At 40.2% G+C, this 20542-nt stretch overlaps 1 protein-coding gene across 3 annotated transcripts in view; it reads left to right on the top strand.

Annotated features, from left to right (window-relative positions):
- The window catches only part of MPPED2 (metallophosphoesterase domain containing 2), a 103422-nt gene extending 83503 nt beyond the window's left edge, over positions 1 to 19919 (top strand). For all 3 annotated transcript variants that reach the window (XM_021402964.1, XM_021402965.1, XM_021402966.1), the window contains 3 exons: positions 12500 to 12615; positions 14770 to 14883; positions 18486 to 19919. In XM_021402964.1, coding sequence (XP_021258639.1) covers positions 12500 to 12615; positions 14770 to 14883; positions 18486 to 18604 — 349 coding nt within the window. In that variant the 3' untranslated portion in view covers positions 18605 to 19919. The remainder of the gene's footprint in view (positions 1 to 12499; positions 12616 to 14769; positions 14884 to 18485) is intronic.

The raw sequence follows: 20542 nt of genomic DNA, 5'->3' as shown, positions 1-20542 counted from the left end.
TTGTTGAAGGATGTTATACAGACATTTATCATTGTATGTCAGTAAACCCATTGTAAAAATGTCCTGGTAGTTAAGTGAGGCTTAGATTTAATGAGTCTGTAAGAAAAATCCTTTTTTTTTTTTTTTTTTAATCATACCATAAATAAGGTTCCTATAGCAATGTCACTGGGATTAACAAGCAGATTTTCTTTTGTTTCAAATTAGCAGCGATATCTCTGTTAGGCAAGCAGTTGTAAGAATACACTTTTACAAAGCTGCTGAAGAAACATTTTCTTGGCCATACTCAGACTACACCAGAATAGTAAATAAAGGTGTGAGATTATTTAAAAAAAAAAAAAAAAAACCAACGTAATCATGCCCCCACCAGTAATAAAGTAGTAGTACGATCTAGCTAATAAAATCCTAACACTAATAAAATACTATGTTAATGGTAAAGTACTAAGTTGTGAATGGCAGAAAAATCCCAATACAGTACTTTTTTTTTAAGTTACTCAATTAACACAATTCTGAGTTAGTGCTACTTTCTACTTTGCATGCTGATGCTGAAACAAATATAGTACATAAATATAATATATAAAAACAGTGCTGTCCCTGAGAAATGCAGAAGCGATGCTCATAGCCATTAAGGTTTTACCCAACGTCTGTTTTTCTTGTAGCTGTGAAAACAGCCATTTAAGTCTCCGAAAGGTAGTCATTTGGGCCACATCTTATCTTTGTGTGTTTATTTTCAGCCTGACACCTTTACTGTGAAGTACAGAGTTGTGCCTCAATTTGTTTAAATTAGGAAGCATGAAAATGTACGGGGAAATCAATATAATTTTAACCATTTGAAAGGACATTATCAACAACGGAATATTAGGAAGTGTCCTAATTATTCTTCATTATTTTCCTCTCTAGTAGGGGTGCATTGTTATCTTTAAAGCTGTTGTTTGATGGTATGGCTTCAAGTGAGCTTTGCTCCCAAAGCAGCAGTTCCTGCCCTGAATACCCAGTCCTGTGCGCAGTGCTACCATTCTCCAGTCCCTTATTTGTGCAGCTGAAGATCGGAATGCTGGAACTGTAAATATACTCCCATTTTTTAAAAACGTGGGATATGTGGTTGTCCACATCTCAGTCTCGGCACCAAGAGAAGGCTGCGGTGCCTGTAGCGTGGAGAAGCAGGGAAAGCTCAGGAGAAAGGCAGGCAGTTTCTGAAACGGTTTTGCCACCAAAGGAAGTATTGCTCTACACCTTTAACGCTCAGCAATTTAAAATCCAGCCAAGATCAGTAACCTCACTGCGTACCTTTCTGGTCTCTGTAGAGTGGACTGTGCTAGGCCACTCGACGGGGACAGCCGTCCACATGACAAAGGCACAGCTGCCCTGGGCAGTGGCTCATGCCTCTGTGTCAGTCTCCTGAGGGCTCGTGCTGGAGCGCGGCTGCCTTGGAGGCTGAGCCAGGGGGACCAGCGGCCACAGAATTCAGTTCTGCAACATTTGCTTCCAATTGTAGTATTGCTGGCTCTAAGAGGAAGACCCAGACAACGGAGTGTTCTCAGGGAAAATGAAAAGAAGGTAATTCAGGATGAGGATATTTGGATCCATGGCAGCAGCTGTAAACTCAACAGCCTTCATCTTCCACCAAGAAAGGTTTCTCCTTAACTGATCGCTTGTGTGCCCCATCAGTGTTTGAGGTTCCCCTTCAGCAGCTCGTTTCCTTTCCCTGCTTACACCTTCCCAGGGGCATCACCAGGGGCACAATTCTGAGTGCTTTATCCTACAGGAGTACATTCCTGCAGAACTCTATTTAGAAGGCTATTTAATGTTAGCTCTCTCTTCATTTGGAAATAATGGTGTTGGAAAAAAATTAATTAAAATGGCTTGAGAAAGTAGTTAATTATAAAACTTACCATGGCCTGAAGTATAAAATACATTGCAGACTGAGAAATCATGTAGAGGTGCATTACTAAAAGAATTAATTTAAGGTTTTACATTTATCACCCACACAGCAAATGCCGTGGGTGCTGCTAAAATGAGTCCGATGCCCTTCAAAAACTGTGAGCATCTCTTCTGTCTCCCACTCACTCCCTTTTAGACGTGCTTGTTTTATTCTTTACTATGGGCGTGCAGTTTGCTTAAGCACATCCATTTTGTGGGGAGGCCTCATTTATGTTAGCATTATTTAGGTGTTTGGTAGGGCCAGGGATTAACTTGCTGAGTGCACAACCTAACAGAGTGGGAGGTGCATGGACCTACCTGCTTCATCTGCTGCAGCCTCTGCATTGGCCCTGCTCAGTGTTAGCTGGTCTGTGCTGCAAATCCTGCCAGTTCTCTCCAAGGCTAAAGGAGATGTAGGGCTGCACCAGTGTGCTGGCCTCATACTACATGGGATCCCTTAAGCTCTGCACTGCTGTACCAAGTTTCGGGCTCTCTTTTGCCAGTGTGGCTGTGTGAGTTTTATGTGTACCAAACTGGAGTTTTAAAAAAAAAAAAAAAAAAAAAAAAAAAAAAGCATAACCTTTAAGTCCCGAAAAATATCTGTGGTTTGTTTGTTGGTTTATTTTGTTGTTTGGTTTTGTTTTTGGTGTTTGGGGGTGGGTTGCTTCACTTTCAAAGAACTGAGAGCGCAGCCTGTGCAGTGAAGATATCTAACCTGCCTCTCCTATCACCTGCTATCAATATAGCGGGATTCCTGCCTCTTGTCAGTCTAATTTCTAGTTGGTGCAGGTTCTTGACATTCAGCACTTTATCAAACATAAGCTGCTTGGCACCTATTACCACTGATCTCAGCATTGCTAATAAACAGCAACATCAAGGCCATATTTTCTGGTTCCTGTCAGACCACTGCTTTCCTGGGTGAAATAAAAGTCCTATTAACATGCTCCTCCTCATTGGCTCTGACAGTTTGATTAATTAGGCCCCCTCTTTCGATGACCTCTGCACTGACACGACAAGGAGGTGAATATAAAATGAATAGTTTGCCCACATAATGGCCTACTGCAAGTTCCAGATTTTTATCAGACCTGACTGAAGTCCGGGGCCTGTATTAAAATGGAGAGTACAGCAATATATGGCTGTGGGTTGTGAACCTCAGGCTTTCCGACATGGTTAAAGAATCAAAAACAAACCAATCCTAGCTATCCTGATCTATTGACTTCTCTAAGAATTAATCTTTCCTTTACTCTCGTGACCATGCAATACAAATCTAATTCATTTACATTATCAAATAAAATGACCTTTTGTTTTCAACAGATTTTTTATTGCCAGAAAATACAGTATGTTAAATTTGTGGTTATTCGTCCTCCCATAAAATACTAATACAAAGCCATTATTCCAGTGCCTCTCTATTTAAATGTCAGTCTGCCTTTCTATTATAAACCACCAGTTCATAGGCTTGTAACTCATCACTAAAAACTCATTTCAGGTGGGAACTTGGAGTATCAGCTCACAGCTTTTCTTTGGAAATGTGTTTTTTAAAAAACATGAGTGTATATGATCTAGAGGGATGAATATGTTGTTGTGAAACTCTAACAGCAACTGAGACATCTGATGGTGCCAGGACTTTGGCCGCTGCAGGATGCCCCTAGCTAGAAGAGAGAGATCAGATCTTTCCTGCCTCTGCTTGTTCTTTTTTTTCCTCCCCTGCTGCTTGCTTGCACTTATTTATGTGTCATTAACCCTCTTTTGAGGGAAATCCGGTGTTGCATGTTGCCTTGGAGAGATATGCGTGTGAAAATCTTCTCAGTCAAGATGAGAACTGGGTAGAGCCTGAGGAGCATTTTGTTGATCCGGTGGAGTTGCTGATATTGAGGTAAAGATTCTGCTACAGTGGTTTCTAATTAAAGTTAACCGTGTTAGTTTTTTTTTTTGCCTGAACAGTCACATTAACCGTCATTCAGTCTGTGGCAATCTGCATCTCCCACAAACCTCTTTGAAGGGACATCATGAGGGTGGGTGAGCCTAAAATTAAATGTTGCATAAATTGATTTGCATGTAACCTGAGCTCTTTGCTTAATGATCTCAGAGATAACAAAAGCGAGTGACCCATGCTTAAACAGATCCTTTTAAGTTAAAGTAATGCTGCTTTTTACCTCTGTGATGCTGAATGCTCTGCAGTCCTTTCAGCAGCTCCTGCTTCTTTTATGATCCTCATATGTTTTTTTTTCTCAGCCTCTTCCATAATTTTTTTCTCTGTGTTCATCTGTTGATCAAGTAACTGCATTACTTTGATTGATTTGCTAAATTGGCTCATACATAAGACAGCTCCTCCAGGTAATAACCTGAAAATGTTAACTCATATTACTGCGCTCATGCTTGAGTGCTGTTGTAGCTGTAGTTTTCATTGACTTGGGAGTACGCTCTTCCATTTCCTCAAGTTATTTGCTGGACTTCTTGTCACAGGCAGAGCGACAGGAGATACATGTATTTACATACATATATATGACAACCTTAATATAGTGTGTATGTATATACAGTATGCACCCATGCATATTTAGACAAGTTGTATGTAATATCAACCACAGAATTTATGTATGTGAATACAAAACAAACACCAGAGGTTGCACTTTTCCCCTGATGACTTTTTTTGGTAGTTTCTTGGCTGACGGAATGTGATGGGCTAGTTGGCGGTGTGCTTGGATAAAGACTGGGCAGAAGCTACTGGCTTTCCCTTCCGGCATGCTCCAAAGCAGGATCACAATTTTTGGTGAAACTTGGAGTAGGTCAGATGTTAATTTCAGCACAGTGCAAAGGCTATAAGAAGTAAAGAAAATTAAGAAAATATTAATAGTTCTTTAATAATTGACACTTCATAACACTTCTAACTGAATGGTAAAACAATATTATTAGTTCAAGTCTAGTCACGATGTTTTATGCAGTACCTACGTGCCAAATAAATGCGTGTTGTGATCCTGGAAACTTTTTGATTGTTTTGGTTGTTTTCATCAAGTTATGGAGGGTAGGTGACTTTACAACCAGCTTAAAGTAGCACAGACTTCAAACAAACTGGCCAGCGTGGCCTTTCAGAGGAACTACAGAGTCTCTAGTGATGCTAAAGAATTCTGTTTTAAGTTTCATCCAAAACCATGAAGTTTCTGGAGACTGTTTCCTAGGGAAACAAACCAAATTCGCCAATCGGACAGGCAGGAATAACTTCTTAAGAGAGTTGTATTTGTTATAAACCCTTATATCTGGCAATGTTTGTTTAACAGTTCACTTACAATGTAGCCTGTTTGTGTAAAAGACAGTATTTTCTAAATGCTACTTTAATTTATATATGTAGATATTCAACAGAAGCTACTAGGAGCAATTACATAAATGGAAAATATGCAGAAATATGTATGGGTTGTGAGGAGAGGCAGTTACTTTCCTTTTGTCTTCAATGTACTTCTGTTTGTGTTGTCAGTGCAGAAACACAGCTACTAATAAAACCCTCTTCCAGTTCTACCTGGGATTGAAGCTCTGTCCATTTACGTTTCCTGCATGGATAGTAAGGCATGTAGAACATGAATTCGAGGTAATATATAAATAGCATATTATGATCATGTTTCCTAGAAGAGACTGGATATCCAAGCATTGTTCCAGAACGTGTGCAGTTGTTGAGAAAAATCAGATCAAAATTTCAGCCAACTGCTGCTGGTTTTTCTTCTTCCTTCTTTCCTCTGCCCTTTCCTTCAGAGTTGGGTGTTCATTTTATGCTGCAGGGAACTTCTGGGCCAGACAACTCTGTCCTCTGTTTCTACAGAGATCATAAAATTCTACCATTTAAATGTTGAGTATTTCAAGCTCCTTTGAATATTGTGGCATCCTTCGACACTTAAGGGTACGTACCCTGCACAGAGAAGAAATGTGGGATGAAGGGGATAAAGTGCCCACTCTGGAAGAAGTAGCAGCTCTGCAAATCAGGCTGCATGGTGCTTTGTTTCCTTGTTGCAGTCGAGGCACTGTAGTGTCCTGTATGGGCCCAGATGAGGCTGCCCCTAGCTTACAGCCAGGTGCATCCTTCAAGCCATCCTCAATCACATACACAGTGCAGAAACATGCAAGGTCTAATACACGCCTCTGTTAGTAGGTCTTTGTAGTCCTGTTCTTTTTAAAAGTAGAATGAAATTAGCCCTTGAGTCAAGTTTGAATTATTTTCATATTTTTGGGATATTAAAATATCTCCCAGATCTCATTAAGTAAAGCCCTAAATAAAATAATTGCAATACAGCAAGAGATTGGTAAGCCTCTGAAGATTTGGAGGAAATTTCCTCTTTGATGAGCAATTCAGATAGTTATCCAAAATTTTTCTGAGACAAAGTTGAAAATCTCATCTATTCCCTTTCTCTCCTGTATCAGCTGCCTTGCTTTTGTTGCCCCCTCCTCTGCTTCCCTGCATGTTCTTTCTTCCCACCTTTAGGGAGCTCTGTGTCCTGCTGTCCTCCATATCCTGTGATCCTCCAGGACCCTGCTGGCATTAGCCAGCACTTTTAGCCTTACGTTTCTCAAACCCTTGCAGGTTTTTGTGTTCCTTTACATGACTCCTACACAGGAGAATGCCAGCTTTGGGACCAGAGCTCAATCACCTGTCAATAAAAGGTGGAGCAGCCTTGAGGCAACACAGGCAGAGATGTGCAGAGTGCGAGACAGGGAAGAACTGCAGGATGAAGGATGGAATTCTTTTCACACAGCATTTTCCAATCAGACAGACAGCTAAAGCTGTGCTTATGCCTGTGTCTGTCCTTGTTTTAGGAGGTAATCTGGTCCAGATCAGCACATCTGAAGAACCTGCTAAATAGCAGCAGCTGAAGACCTTGTTTTAATTTCTTGCCTCTTAAAGATCCAATCGCAGGACTCTTTCTGAAAAGAGACCAAAAGAAAACCTCCTTTTATTGCTGTACAATCGGAGGTAGAAATCCAGAACAGCTTGATGCAAGGAGTACACTAGTTCACACTAGCTCTATAGCAGTAAGGTACTTACTGCCACTTTGTGGAAGGCTGCTTTCCGGAAAAACCGTGTGCACTCTCCTTCCAAACTTGGTGGATGTGTACTGGTTAAATGTTTTATCATTTAGAGAAGCAGTGAATGTTTAGAAATCATAGTATGTGAGTTGAAAGAGACAGAGAAAACCTGCAAAAATGCCAACAGCTGTTGTGTCTTCAGCTTTTTGTAACATGAGAAAAATAGCAGAGCTATGTTTTAAACACTTGCATAGGTGCCTAAAATCTGTACTTCGCTAACAAAAAGATGCATACCATTACATCATCACAGTGCTGGTAACCCACTTTCATAAGAGCTGCCCCAGGAGAGCTTCAGTTGATTAAAGATGCCTGATAAGCAAAATCCCAAGGATCTGGACTCTGTAATACTTTTTTAGGTTGTATATTAGTGTCCTCACATTCCCAGTGAGATGCTGAGACACAGCAGGTAAATGCTAGTGGAAATGAGCTCAGACAGCTAGAACCACTAGACTTGGTCCTTTTCAGACGTCAAAACATTGCGAGCAAAATCACAACGTTATAATGAGCACAAGTAGGAAATTATTTAGCCTTGAAGATTTCCTTGTTCTGTTATATTTTATTAAGAAGTGCTTTATACCCACTGTAAGAAAGAGCTTAATGAAAAATGCTTTTGTAGCACTGAAAGCAAGTGCCGTGGTCTTTATAGCGGCTCTTACTTTATAAAATGTAAAATGTGCTTATGCAGTACATTGTGCACTTGCCCTGCTGAGTCTCTTGTTTTCCTGGCCACGTGTACTCTGCAGATCCCCTTCTCCTGTTGCCCACTGCAGTCACTTTGTGCATCCCAGCAGGCAGCCTTCCGTTCAGCAGACACTTGTGGGAGGAGGATTGAATGGCATTTGGCTTTTTTTCCTGGTTTTTTTTGTTTGTTTGGTTTTGGGTTTTTTTTTTTTTTTTGCAGTTTCTTCTCTGCTAAAGCACTGCCCTGCTGCACCATTCATATAGGGCTTTAACAGACACTTGGAGATATGTGTGCAAGCTAGTCCTGTAACTGAGCAACTCTAGGAGTGCACGTTCAGTGCAGTGCCCTGGCCCATCCTTTCTTTTCTGCTGAAGGAGAGCCACCTATCTCCCTCCTAAGCCAGGCTTGTGAGTTCACTTCAAATGCTGGCCAAAATGAAGAGTGTTTTGTTGGCTGTGTGGAAGTGCTTCCTGCTGCAATTCATGGTAGCCATTCCAGCAGCTTTGTCCTGCAGAAGGAAGCAGCCTGAGATTTCTGCCTCCTGTGCTCGTTACTCATTGGACTAAAGAAAAAACTGAAGCTTTTCAAGGAGACTGGTTAGTCTTAAAATGACTGAATACTGGGAATTAAAAGCAGAGAATGTGTTCCTGTTAAGTAGTAACTACTGAAATAATTGCATTTACTCAAGAATTAAAAGTACAAGTAAAAGGAAACCCTTTATCTAGAAGGTCTCACTGTACTATTATCTTCTGAGTTGTTGCTCTGAGGATTGCATAATTAAATTAATGAGCCCCTTGCCAAAGAAGAATGAAAGAACACAGTGGAAGATACCACCCATTAAAAACACAAGTGTTCCAGAAGGAGGCAAGCTGTTGTATAACTGGGATGGACTTGGCCATGGCCTTATGTCTCCTGTTTCCCTGTGTGACTGTGGCTTTGTGGCTCCTGAGATCTGTATACTAAGGAGTGGTTGTGATTTTGTTTTCTGAAATTTGTGTCATAAATTAATACCCTCTCACTTTTTTTTTTTTTAATTGTAAAATAGTAAAGACTAAAGTTTCTTGGGGAAAGGGAGATGTGATCACCTGCTGAAGGATCAGCTCTCTGCCTCTAAGGGCAAGGATTTACTTTCCTCATCAGACGGTTCTTCCTGTGCACCTGTGAAGGGAGGGCAAGTCTGGCCGTGAAGCTTAAGATCCTCTCCTCCTTGGTTTTACAGCAGGCGAGATGGGTTTCTCATGGCACAAGGTGCAGAGGCAATATATGGCCTGCTGCATAAGCATTCTTGTAATTGTGGAAAATGTTAGTTCTGAAATGCCATGTGGAGAGGGATCTGTGGGGATTGCTGCATAGAGATGAAGAACTGCAGAGGGCAGTGATGGTGCAGGTGTCTGCCTTTCATTAGGATATTCCCTGTGGCACATCTGGTGCCAGCAGAACTGCTATTCCTAAATGATAACGAAGCTTTGCAGGCAGGGGAGGGCTGAGCTGTCAGGTGAGCCAGGGATCAAGAATTACCGTGACAGTTTCATGGCACGTGAAGGATGCTGTGAAGTGCAGCGTGGCTGCAAAGAGCCTGGGCTCAATTAGGCTCTCCCGGCCGTGGGCTGACACGGAGTGTGAGCAGGGCCTGTGTCGTGCCATGCGGTGTGTACCAGGAAGTGTTCTGGTCCGTCAAACGTAAAATGACAAAATCATTTGTAATCTCTTCTTCCTAATTCCCATGGTTTTATGCCCGTGCCTGTAGCATTCCAACAGGTGATTGCTTTCTTTTCTTTGGGCTACTTAAAAATGAAGTATACAACTCTAGTTGCTTCTAGTAGCTAACTGAACTCTCTTACCTAGAACTTAATAGGAAAAATATATGCCTTAAATACATTTATAAATGCCTAATTAGCCTTTACCTAATTATTTGCATTGGATTGCAACGTATCACAGGTGGGTGCAGCCAAAGGACCTTGGAGCTGTTTCCTCCTAGAGCTGAGGTGCTTTATGCCAGTAAGTACTCAGCTCAAAAGACACTGCAGGAGGCGGGTAACTACGTGCACATTTTCTTTCCCCTAGATTATTTAAAAGTTGCGTGTGACTATATTTAACCTTGGTAATCAAAGAGAGGCAGTAACTGGAGTGTAATATCCAATATCTGCTGATAGGAAGCTGCTCGCCTGCAGCACAGGCCTTGTCTTTGCTCCGCACGTCCAAAGCTTGCTGGGGCTGAGCAGCCGCTCCTGGACACTCCAGGGATTCACAGCACATCAACTCCATTTTGCCTGTACCACAACATGGCGTAGTGCAAACACGGGGTGACCTTCCTTGTGATCTCATCTCACGCTGAACCTGTGCCACGAAGCTGCCGTTCCTCTCGGTGCCCTCCCCTGCTGGCTCTGTTGCAAGGCCTGAAATGCTGCAGTGCCACCGGGGCCTGGCAGCTCTCTGGGTACGAGCCAGGGCATGGTGCTCGCACTGCTCTGTTCCAAGCGTCTGTTTTGGGGAGCAAAACCTAAGTCTGTAACCCAGGTGTTCTTCCAGTCGCACCCTCCCCACTTTATTAATTTCTTGTGAAAATATTTAGTATATTAAAGAGGTATTTCACTGTCTTTTTTGTGCACATGCTGCATAATGGGGAAGGCTTCTCGAAAGTTTTCTTACAAGTGGATTCCCACGTGGTGGCTGTTAGTCACAGCTAATTACAGAGACTGATGAAGGAAGAATATAGGGGAACTCAGATTCCCCTCCTCCTCCCTCAGTGCTTAAGAGTAACATAAAATAAAAAACCTGCAGACAAATGGAGGCTTTTCTGTGGTTGCAGTCTCCAAAGAGCTCCAGAGAGATCACAGATGTGGTTTCATGTTTCAGGTTTAACTATGGTATAATAACTACAGTACTATCTGCAGGAGAAATGCAAGTGGGGAAAGGATCATTAATTGATAGTGAAAAGTTCAATCTATGAGCTGTGTGTTTGTTTTTTTAAGCAGCTGAATGTTTAGCCAAATGGTATTTTAACTTTCATCTGCAGCCCTGAGGGCTATGATAATCTTGATACGTTAAATCCTGGGAACATGATAGGAAAGGAAACATTCGTACCTAATTTAGACTTGTTGCAGAAGGGTGAATCATAGAAAAGCAGGAATGTCTGTAATTTAGCTGAAGTTAAGACACATGCTTCAATTTTATTTCAGTTGCATGTGCGCTGGCCTTACTTCACAGCGTAAGACCTCGTCTCAGTGTTTCACTGGGAGCAGAGCAAGCCAACAGTTAGAGCTGGAGTTGCTTTGCTACGCACGAGGAACCCATAGCTTACCTAAAATGCTTAACTAACATTAGTTTTCCTGTCTTTGTTACCATTCATCCGACACCCAGGAAGCCTACTACATTGAGCGAGTTCCTGTGTACGAGAAGCATAAGCATTAGCTCAGCAGGACTGCATTGAAGGATGTGTCTGTGACTTGTATCTGGGGCACCACTGCCCTTCCTGCACCTGTACTGCTACTGCCTGCTGTTTCCCCTTACTGCTGACTTTCAGGATCTCAGAATATACTTGTAACTGTGTAAACTCCTCCTTGGTCAAATGGCTGCTTCTGACAAACAAAGTATTTTGATTGCGAAAAATAAAAATGACGTGGAGACTTTCTCAACAGGAAATTTCCACTTGGATGCATATTTGATATCGAATGTTTGCATAATTTAGAGGGTGCAGGAGGCAGATTACATAATGAAGTGATGTAAAACTCTTAATGATCTCTTTCCTATTTAACATGTATGGTTTCGTGCAAGGTTTATTTTTAAATTGAAAATTTTCTTTTCAGAACTACAGTACAAAGGAGACTACAAGAGGAGCTTGAACTCCCTAGGGCTGGAATAGGATCTATCCTAGGTAGAAAATGAAGCAACCTAGTCTACTACTGTTACCTAAACTCTAGGAAGCAAAATTTCCTAAATGAAAACTACTGAAGATATTACAACTCTAGCAGCTATATAGAATGTTGCTGCTAATAGCTGTTAACATTATTAGGAACAACTTTGCGATGGATTTACCTGATCAGAAAGGGTTTTGTTGTGTTGTACTTGCATCAAAACCACTCACTTTGCTAGTACATGTTGAAAAAACACTCCTTTAAAGTAAGCTTTTTATCATTACATGTGTGGCTTGATGGATAAACAAATGTCCCAGAACAATGCTGTGCTGTGATGAAGAAAACTGAGGATCTCTGTTTTTCTTAAGAAATCCTGAATGAATTTTAAGTGATAAGATCTCCTTTAAAAAGTTACTGTGAGGCTAAACATTGATCAGGATCTCCAGGAGGCTCAAGAGTTCAAAGCCAAGTTCTGTGAAAATGTTCTGATATTGAAAGTACTGGACAAAGGAAGTTTGACTTTAGTGAAATATCAAAGTACAGGGTGCTTATAACCGCAGCGCTATATAGCCTTCCTAATGAACTCTTATCTGCTAGATGTTTTTTTGCTGTAATTGTCCCTTGCCTCTAAAAACTTTGAGATTTTTGTTCATTTTGATAGATAAGGAGGAGTCCTTACATTTAAACATCATTAAACTTAAACTTTAGATATAGCTTTGTTACTTAAACATTTTTCATTTTCTCTCTGGTGGGTAAAGGCCATGTACTCTTGAGTTACAAAAAGAGCATAGGACATTAATGTAAATTCAAACATACGGATTAGTGTATGTATGTATGTGAACTGGTTTGCTTTAGAGGCTTTCCCTTTGAAAAGGCCATCTGCAGGTAGTCTCTGTAGTGCAGAAGTTGTTATAATCCAGAAAAAAATGGAGAAGAGATTTTTGTTTTGCACTGATGCAGTTCATCTTATTTTTCCCCAAAGGACACCGTGGTTTAATGGATGGGGCTTTAACCTACCCAGAGGTCAGTCTTTGCTAGACAAGTGGAACCTTATCCCTGAGGGCATTGATATACTAATGACACATGGACCTCCCCTTGGTAAGTGAAACAGTGAAAAGCTGTGTGAGATTATTTTTTTTCATGATAATTATTTTACCTTCAAAATAACCAAAATTACTAATACTTTAAGATTTATTGTAACTGCATGCTAACTCAAGACTGTGAATTAAAGCCTTTTGGAAAGAAGTGTAAAGAGGTGATTAGGGTTAGTGGAACTGTTGAGCTTCCAGGTGTTTTTTTTCAGTTACATTTTTTGTTTCACTCAAACAAGGGAATATCATATATCTGATTCCATGGCTGTGAGAGTTTGACATTTCATTTAAGAACATTATTCATCTTGCAGTTTCCAATCCCGTGTGATTTTAGAGGTTGACTAAAACTTCCAGAACGTTTTGCCCACTACTGTGACATGTTTCTTTAAGGTTTTAGAGTGTGCAGTCAAAAGTTCAAGAGTATACACTCACATGTTCTCCCTGACAATTTCCTTTTAAACATAATGATATCTTTAAAAATGCTCTTGCATATTGTAGTTGACTTATGGTAAACTAGCGAAGGAGTAAAATTAGGCCCTCAGATAACTCTTCCTTACTCAAAGTAATGACAGATCTATGAATGCATACTTCTTACATTCTTTTTTTCATGAATTAGTTGAAGTCTTCCCATTTCGTTAAATTGTGCTTGCTGATCTCCATGTTAATTCTGTGATAAACTGCATTCTTAAAAAGATACTGAGATGGTTGTTCAGCAGAGGCAAGCATGTTTGGTTTGGAGCATATCTAAAGTAATTAGAGCCCAAATTAAACTGTTTGAATTTTTTTCCCCCCTATTCTGTAACCTCACGTGATGCTATTACAAATTATTTACTGCTTTTCTTTAAAATGCATATGGTGAGGAGTCTAGAATCGTATTTTCAAAATTTCAGTCAGTTTTAAAACAGCTGAGCATCTGCCTTTTCTAAATGTGGCTTCTGAGGATGAGGAAGCGTCAGCCTCTTATTCGTAACTGTTACTTGCTCATAGACTGTAATTTTGTCATGGTTTTAGTCAATTCCTCTGAAATGCAAGGGTTCAGGTGATCAGATGTAGACACTCGATTTTGGGATGGTAGTGACTTTAAAGAAACTAAAAAAAAACACCAGTAATCAAGATTGCTTAGTGCCATTATAAAGCAGCATTTAAATGCTGCCTGGCTGGCTCGGTGCTCTTGTAGAGTTTCACAGTGACCACGGAGTCAGGAATTAATGCATGGCTTGTGTATTGTGTCACAATTAAGTTAATAGCCAGCAATCTATGCAGAGCTAAGGAACAAAAAGAAAAAAAAAAAAAGAAAAAAGAAAGACCTTTTTGACTAATAACATACTTATGCTCTTCTTATATCTTGGTAACTAGGAGCTCTTTTAATACTGTTAAGCTAAGTAGGGTACCTGCATTCTGCTTTGATAAAGCAGTGATGCACCACCCACTGACAGTGGAACGCACTGGGTATTGAAAACCAACACTTTGAACAGCCCTCTTTTAATCTGTTTATTTTCCCAAAGAAGCAAAAAAAACCCACAAGCACATTTATAGAGTTTCACAGGTACTATTTTAAATGGGTTGCTAATCCATCTGCTCTGAACTGGTTTCATATAGAAATACTTTGATGCTATGGACGCTAATGAATGTTTTAATTGAATACTCATTGCCTGTTGTTGGCGACTGGGGACTCAGAATAAGGACTAGCACTTGCAGACCGTGGTCCTCTGGAAGTTGCTGGGAGACTGTATTTTAAATCGTTGAGGTGGCTATCAGGTTGTACAGCAGCTGATCGTCCTCAGGGATTTTGTTCTGGAGTAACCACCTCACTGGCTTGGGAAGGTGACTGCTGTGAGAGCCAGGGGGAAAGGAAGAAAGATCGGCAGCGATGCTGGGAATCAATGTGCCAAGGTTTCAAGGTGGACGATGGGTTTAAGCCTATAGTTTAAAAAAAACAAATCACATCCAGAAAAATATTAATGCAGATGGTGAGGATGATCTTGAGGAAGACAAAGTGACAGTGAAACGCTTCTTAAAAGCCATTGTGTGCTTTAATGGAGAGGTTACGACTGCAGATAATGTAATAAACCTTCAGTGAATTATGACTTCCTGAAAGACTATGTGAAACCTTACCTGAATAGAGAAAATTAATAGTATTGATTGCATATTTTGCCTTCAGGTTTTCGAGACTGGGTTCCAAAAGAGCTGCAGAGAGTTGGTTGCGTGGAACTGCTAAACACAGTGCAGAGGCGAGTAAGGCCCAAACTCCATGTCTTTGGTGGGATCCATGAAGGTAAGGAGCACTGCTACTCCGCTCTTTGATCTGAGGCTGGTTCCACAGAAGCACATTTCAACTGTGCTTTGCGAAGGATGGCTAATGGCATATTGGGCTAAAGTAGAGAGGGAACTGAGGGAAGTGATTGCACGCACAGCACTTTGTAAATTTATGCTGGAATTAAAATAGGCTGTTTCAGGAACGTGTGCTACATTTTGCCACCTACATCTGTCACTGTGCAAAGGTTGTTCTGTACAGGTTCTTTGAAAGCAATTTAAATTTTGACAAACTTTGTTAGAGAAACATATGAGATTCCCCACACATGCAAGCCAAAATGAAACTTGGACTAAGTTTCATAATTATTCGAAGTGCAAGAGCCAAGAAAGGTGCTAGAAAAAAAGAAATTTAAGACAACTTATTGTCTCGGCTCACCTCCCTCAGCATGGAAGGAAAAGCAGAAAGGAGGGTAAATGTCAGGAGGAGAGATTGCCAGAACTCACTTTGCATGCATTTCTAAAAGCATCCTGTGATACAGTTCATAATGTGTGTGTTGCCTTCCAGCAATCTCATATTTAAGATATGCTCATTGTCAGTTCCAGATCAGAAACAGAAGTCTCAGTTTGTTGGCACTGGGAGGGAATGAGAGTTGAAATACATTTTGGGGATATTTAAATATTTAATCCAATTTTGTAGCTTTTATGTGCCTGCGAAACAAATACTAGGAAGTTTGCCGGAGAGGGAGAGTGTAGGACTTTGTGACTCTGGAACTCAAAATGATGCATTAAATGCTTTATACTCCCTCCCATCCAGAGATTTCTGCATTGTTTCTAATTGGGTTCTCCATCAGCTCACAGACTTGGAGAACTTCAGAAAAGAGAAAGGAAAAAGTTGACATTGTCAACTAGTACTGTTGGTTTTACTTAAGCCCTTGTGATTTTATGAAATGAATTTTATTCCTGGTTAGTAAAGATTTGTAAATAAGTAGTTTCTAAGCAAAGTACTGAGCTGACTTTGAGCAGCGTGGATTGCTGTATTAGAAGGCACCCAGGAAAACAGTGGATATTTTGTAAAAATATCAATCCTTGCATACTGAGAGTAAGTGAATACAGCAAGACTTCCGGCTAAAACGCATAAATGGTCTGCAGCTTTTGTAGGCACATTGGGTACTGAAAGTTTCAGTTGTAATAGGAGGGAAAGGTATCTTAATGTACAAGATCATTATGAGAAGGCACTGAGGGGCCATATGTGGCACCTTGCATTTAAATCTCATATGAAAGGCGGTAGCACATGTTGAAAGTGAATGTTCAAATACATTCTTACAAGAATACTAAAAAAGTTTAAATCCTGTTTTGGTACTTACGCAGAAGACATAAGAATGGCCTGTTTCTGTACAGAAAGAAATAGCCAGTTGTAAAGAGCATTATCCTGCAATACAGTTAATTCTCATCCACCTGTAGCTCAGATGAACACAGACTACATTCCATTAAATCAAGGGAGGCTACACACATTCTGATCGTGCCTTTTTTTTTTTCTGTTTGATAAGTAAAAACAGCCACAAACAATGTTTTTCCCACCATGAGATGATCTAAATCAAAATTGCTAGTCCAAACAAATAAAGTGCAGCAATTCTGAAGTGATTATTCTTTGTGATAGAAACTGTGGGTAGCTGGATTTATCTTAGCTTTCAGACAGCAGTGATCTGTACTGTATCATAATGGTTTAAAAGAAAAACATTTTTCCCCTGTGGGTTAGCGGTGGGAAGTTCTCTTCCTCTATGAACCTTTAATTAAAAAAAAAGTGCATTTTGTGCCAAATTCTTCTTAGACTTGTTCTAGTTTCTTTGTAAGCTCTCTGTGGATGTCAGCTGAAAACAACGGATCTTCTGCACCAATGGGACTGGAGCTCTATCTCCATGTCCTTGAGAGAATGTCTGTAAGAAGAGACACTTCTGTGTTTTTGCACAGTGAGAAATTAATGTTCTCACATCACAGCATCACACACTGTCTGAATGAAGGTTCAGGTGTGACTCCGTTCATGAGACGCTATAGTTTGTTCCACTTGCCAGAAATTCTGCGAATGTGCAGGTCTCTGTTATATCCCATCCTATTCCTGTGTGGCAAGTGGAAGAGAAGACAGAGGCCAGAAGAAAAGTGGCATTGCTGCTGGTTCCTCAGATTTATCCTAAACAATAGCACTGATGGCCAGATGTTGAGGAGGCTGAGAAGAGTCTCCAGCCTTCTGAAATTGATGCCATAGTGTTACTTACTGCGGAGGCAAATCCTTGACACTCTGGAAAATCCTGTGATCAATATTCACTAATTCTTGCTTTATTTAGGAACAAATTCTCAGCATCCCTTTACAATGAAAAGCAATCATCTATTTAACTCTGGTCTCAATTTCCTGCTTAAGCCAGTAGTTATTCATTGACCTCCAGCACTCTGCTGTGCTTACAGCAAGAGATTCTTTTCCTTAGTCATGATTTTCACTGGTCTTTTTGTAAAGAATTTGATCTCTTTGTGTTCTTCTTGTTAAGTCTATTCTTATATTTGGATTCTCTTGCTACCGTAACTGCAGCCTCCTTTTGAGTCAACCAGACTCAGCTCTGTGTGAAAGCCTCTCAGAAGCAAACCATACCTGTATTTCGCACTACGGGTTAGATGCACTTATACATTCAGAAAAGTACTTTGCAGCAGCATTTACGAGTGGGACTATGTCATAGAACCACAGAGTAACCTGAGTTGGAAGAGACCTACAGGGATCATCGAGTCCTACCCCTGACTCTGCACAGAACCACCCAAAATCCAAACCCTACGTCCAAACGCTCCTTGAGCTCTGTCAGCTTGGGACCATGCCCTGGGGAGACTGTTCCAGTGTCTGATCACTCCCTGGTGCAGACCCTTTCCCTAACCAACCCCCCCCGCCCCTCCCCTGACACAGCTCCATGCCATTCCCTCGGGCCCTGTCACTGTCACAGAGAGCAGAGCTCAGCGCTGCCCTCCGTTCCCTGTGAGGAGCTGCAGCCGCCATGAGGCCTCCCCTCAGCTCTGGGCTGAGCAAACCCAGGGCCCTCAGCTGCTCATGCTAATAGATTTCTGAGGTTTCACGAGCCAATGTGAACATGAGCTTGGCAGCCCTGCAATGAGGGCCTGTATGATAAAGGCTATCATGGGAAAAGCATACGAGGTTTTGTTCATTGCCCAGAGAGGGCAATGATTTTTGTAGATTAAATGGAAGTGAATTCTAAATCTCTTGTTCCTTACTGTTTCTTTTATTATCTGACAGGCTTTACAAGCTTGCAAAGTACAACACACTAATTAACTAATTAGAAAAAGTGCACGTGTGGTTTTGTCTCTGGTTTTGCTGTAACAAATTGCAGCAGAGGACTTTCCATGGGAAAATGTGTGTACCTAAAACAAAAGCTTCAGTTCCTATTTCAAATACAGTATGTTGTGCTTTTTCAATCAAGTCTTTGTGGCAGCTTTCATGAGCTTATGTCATTTTGAAGGGATTAATATAATTTTATTCCAAAGCGTTGATCCCACAACAAGCTTTTGGTGCAGCTGCCCATGGGCAGCATCGTTTGTTTATGTTACAGTAAATGTGACACATTGTCCCTACAGGTTATGGCATTATGACAGACGGTTACACAACGTACATCAATGCTTCAACGTGTACAGTCAGCTTTCAGCCAACCAATCCTCCAATTATATTTGACCTTCCAACCCCTCAAGGATCATGAAGGACTGCTGCACGTTTGGAACTGGGGAAGGTCTATAAACTGCCATTTTCTAATTACAATACTTACATTCTGTTACATGTTTATTTCAAAATTCTTGTGGGGGGCATTTTTGGGGGGGAATTGTGGGGGTTTTGTTTTGGGGTGGGGTTTTTTTTAGTAAATTGCTGGTGCAACGAAACAAGAAGAAAAGTTAGAGGTTGTGCTTTTTGGAAATGCAGCATTCATTTTAAATTGAAAAGGTATTGTGAATTTGTAAAATTAATTTTGTTTTTCAATAAACCTGCCATTGTAAATTGTTATAGTGTTCTCAAAAGGACAGCCAAGCTTTCTTTTAAGAAGTGAGAGACCTTATTTTAGTACTATAAGATAAGCTAAAAAAAATAGGCAGCATTTAAAAACACCCAAATTTGCACAACTTTTGTTGTTGTCGGGTTTTTTTTTTTAAATGTCTTCTTTTGACTATGGTCTAAGTGTTAGCTTTTCATCTCTCCATTTATATCCTTTCTTCTTTCTTTTTTTATTTTCTTTATAGCATACACAAGACTTTGGGGTCCATTTGCCTCTTGATATGTGTGCGTGTGCTGAAACTTCTTTCTGTTCACAGTAGAATGCAGCAAGGGGAGAATAGACTTCTCAGTTGTTGGTTTGTCACTACCTGCTTTATACGTTAAAGAATGGTATAGATAGCCACAGTCTGTGTGTGATATCTGCCTTTTATTGTTTGTTTTTAAATTATTTTAGCTTTAAAAAACTTGGGAATGAAAGCTGCAAAGAGCAAGCGTTTAATGCAGTAAAAAAATAATGTAAATGCGGACTCCTTTTAAATATGAATTTATATATATATGTATTTTTTTGTGCATTATAACTAAGGTAGGATTTAATATTGCCAGTATAGCACCTGCAAAATTATGCTGTACAGCACATCTAAATTATGAAGGATGTGACCCATTTTCCAAGTGCTCAAGGCCTTCCGGAGCCTGAGTTCAATCTTTGTTGTAGTTCAGGCATGTATAGAGTCAAATGGATACAATCAAGCCTAACTAAAATAAGGCTTAGTTGTCCTTTATATTTAAATATTCTTCTTGTCTTTTTTATTTCCTTTTTCTTATTTTGCACTGTGTGTAAATGCAATCTTGCTAGCACAAAATGCTGTTGCAGATAGTTATTTCTGTTCTACCACTGTAAATGCTATTGAGCTTTGTTCTGTTTTATGTTAACTTGTTAATGGCATTTAGAAAAGCAGTTGTTTCTTTAAATTTATTGTGATATATCTAGCGGCCTTTATATGCAAATAAAATTGCAAGATTTTTAAATATGTGGTTTAAGGGAATTTTACATTTTTCTGTGGCATGAACAGTTGAGGGTGCAGCAGTAAGTAAGAACTTTTCTAATTCTCAATAAATTTTTATTGCTCACCATTCATAGGATGTCACCTGGGTCGATAAAGCACTCAGACTTTTCCTCCTGTTTCTGTGCCATCCATTTTTCCATTCCTTGTAGACAGAAGATGTTTTGTCTTCAGATGACATAATTCAGTGCGACCAAGTTTGCACAGTTAAGCCTTGTAGGATACTGTTCCAGACGACATGAGGAAAAATGGATTAGGTACTAATCTTTGTTCTTGTTCGTTAGTACTGAGCTGCAGGTGCTTTATGCTTATCCACTGTGGGTTATGAAATGAATGGTTGTAGACGAAGAGTTTCCCTTTTTATTTGGATCTGTTCTCAGTTCTGTGGCTGCAGCAGAATCCATAAATGGCAAGAGAGCTTCTTGGGGTTATGGTTCAGTGTATGCCAATAGAATGACAAACACAACGGAACTTGCTGGTATTGCTGCAATTCAGTTTAGTATTTAATAACAGAATCTTCATTAAAAATAGCACTTACTGCTGTGAAAATCTAGTTTCAAAAAAAAAAAAAAAAAGGTGTTTTCATGATT

The sequence above is a fragment of the Numida meleagris genome, chromosome 6, assembly GCF_002078875.1.
Source record: "Numida meleagris isolate 19003 breed g44 Domestic line chromosome 6, NumMel1.0, whole genome shotgun sequence".
Classification (NCBI taxonomy): domain Eukaryota; kingdom Metazoa; phylum Chordata; class Aves; order Galliformes; family Numididae; genus Numida; species Numida meleagris.
The sequence above is the reverse complement of the archived record's forward strand: the minus strand, read 5'-3'. Positions and strand labels throughout refer to the sequence as shown.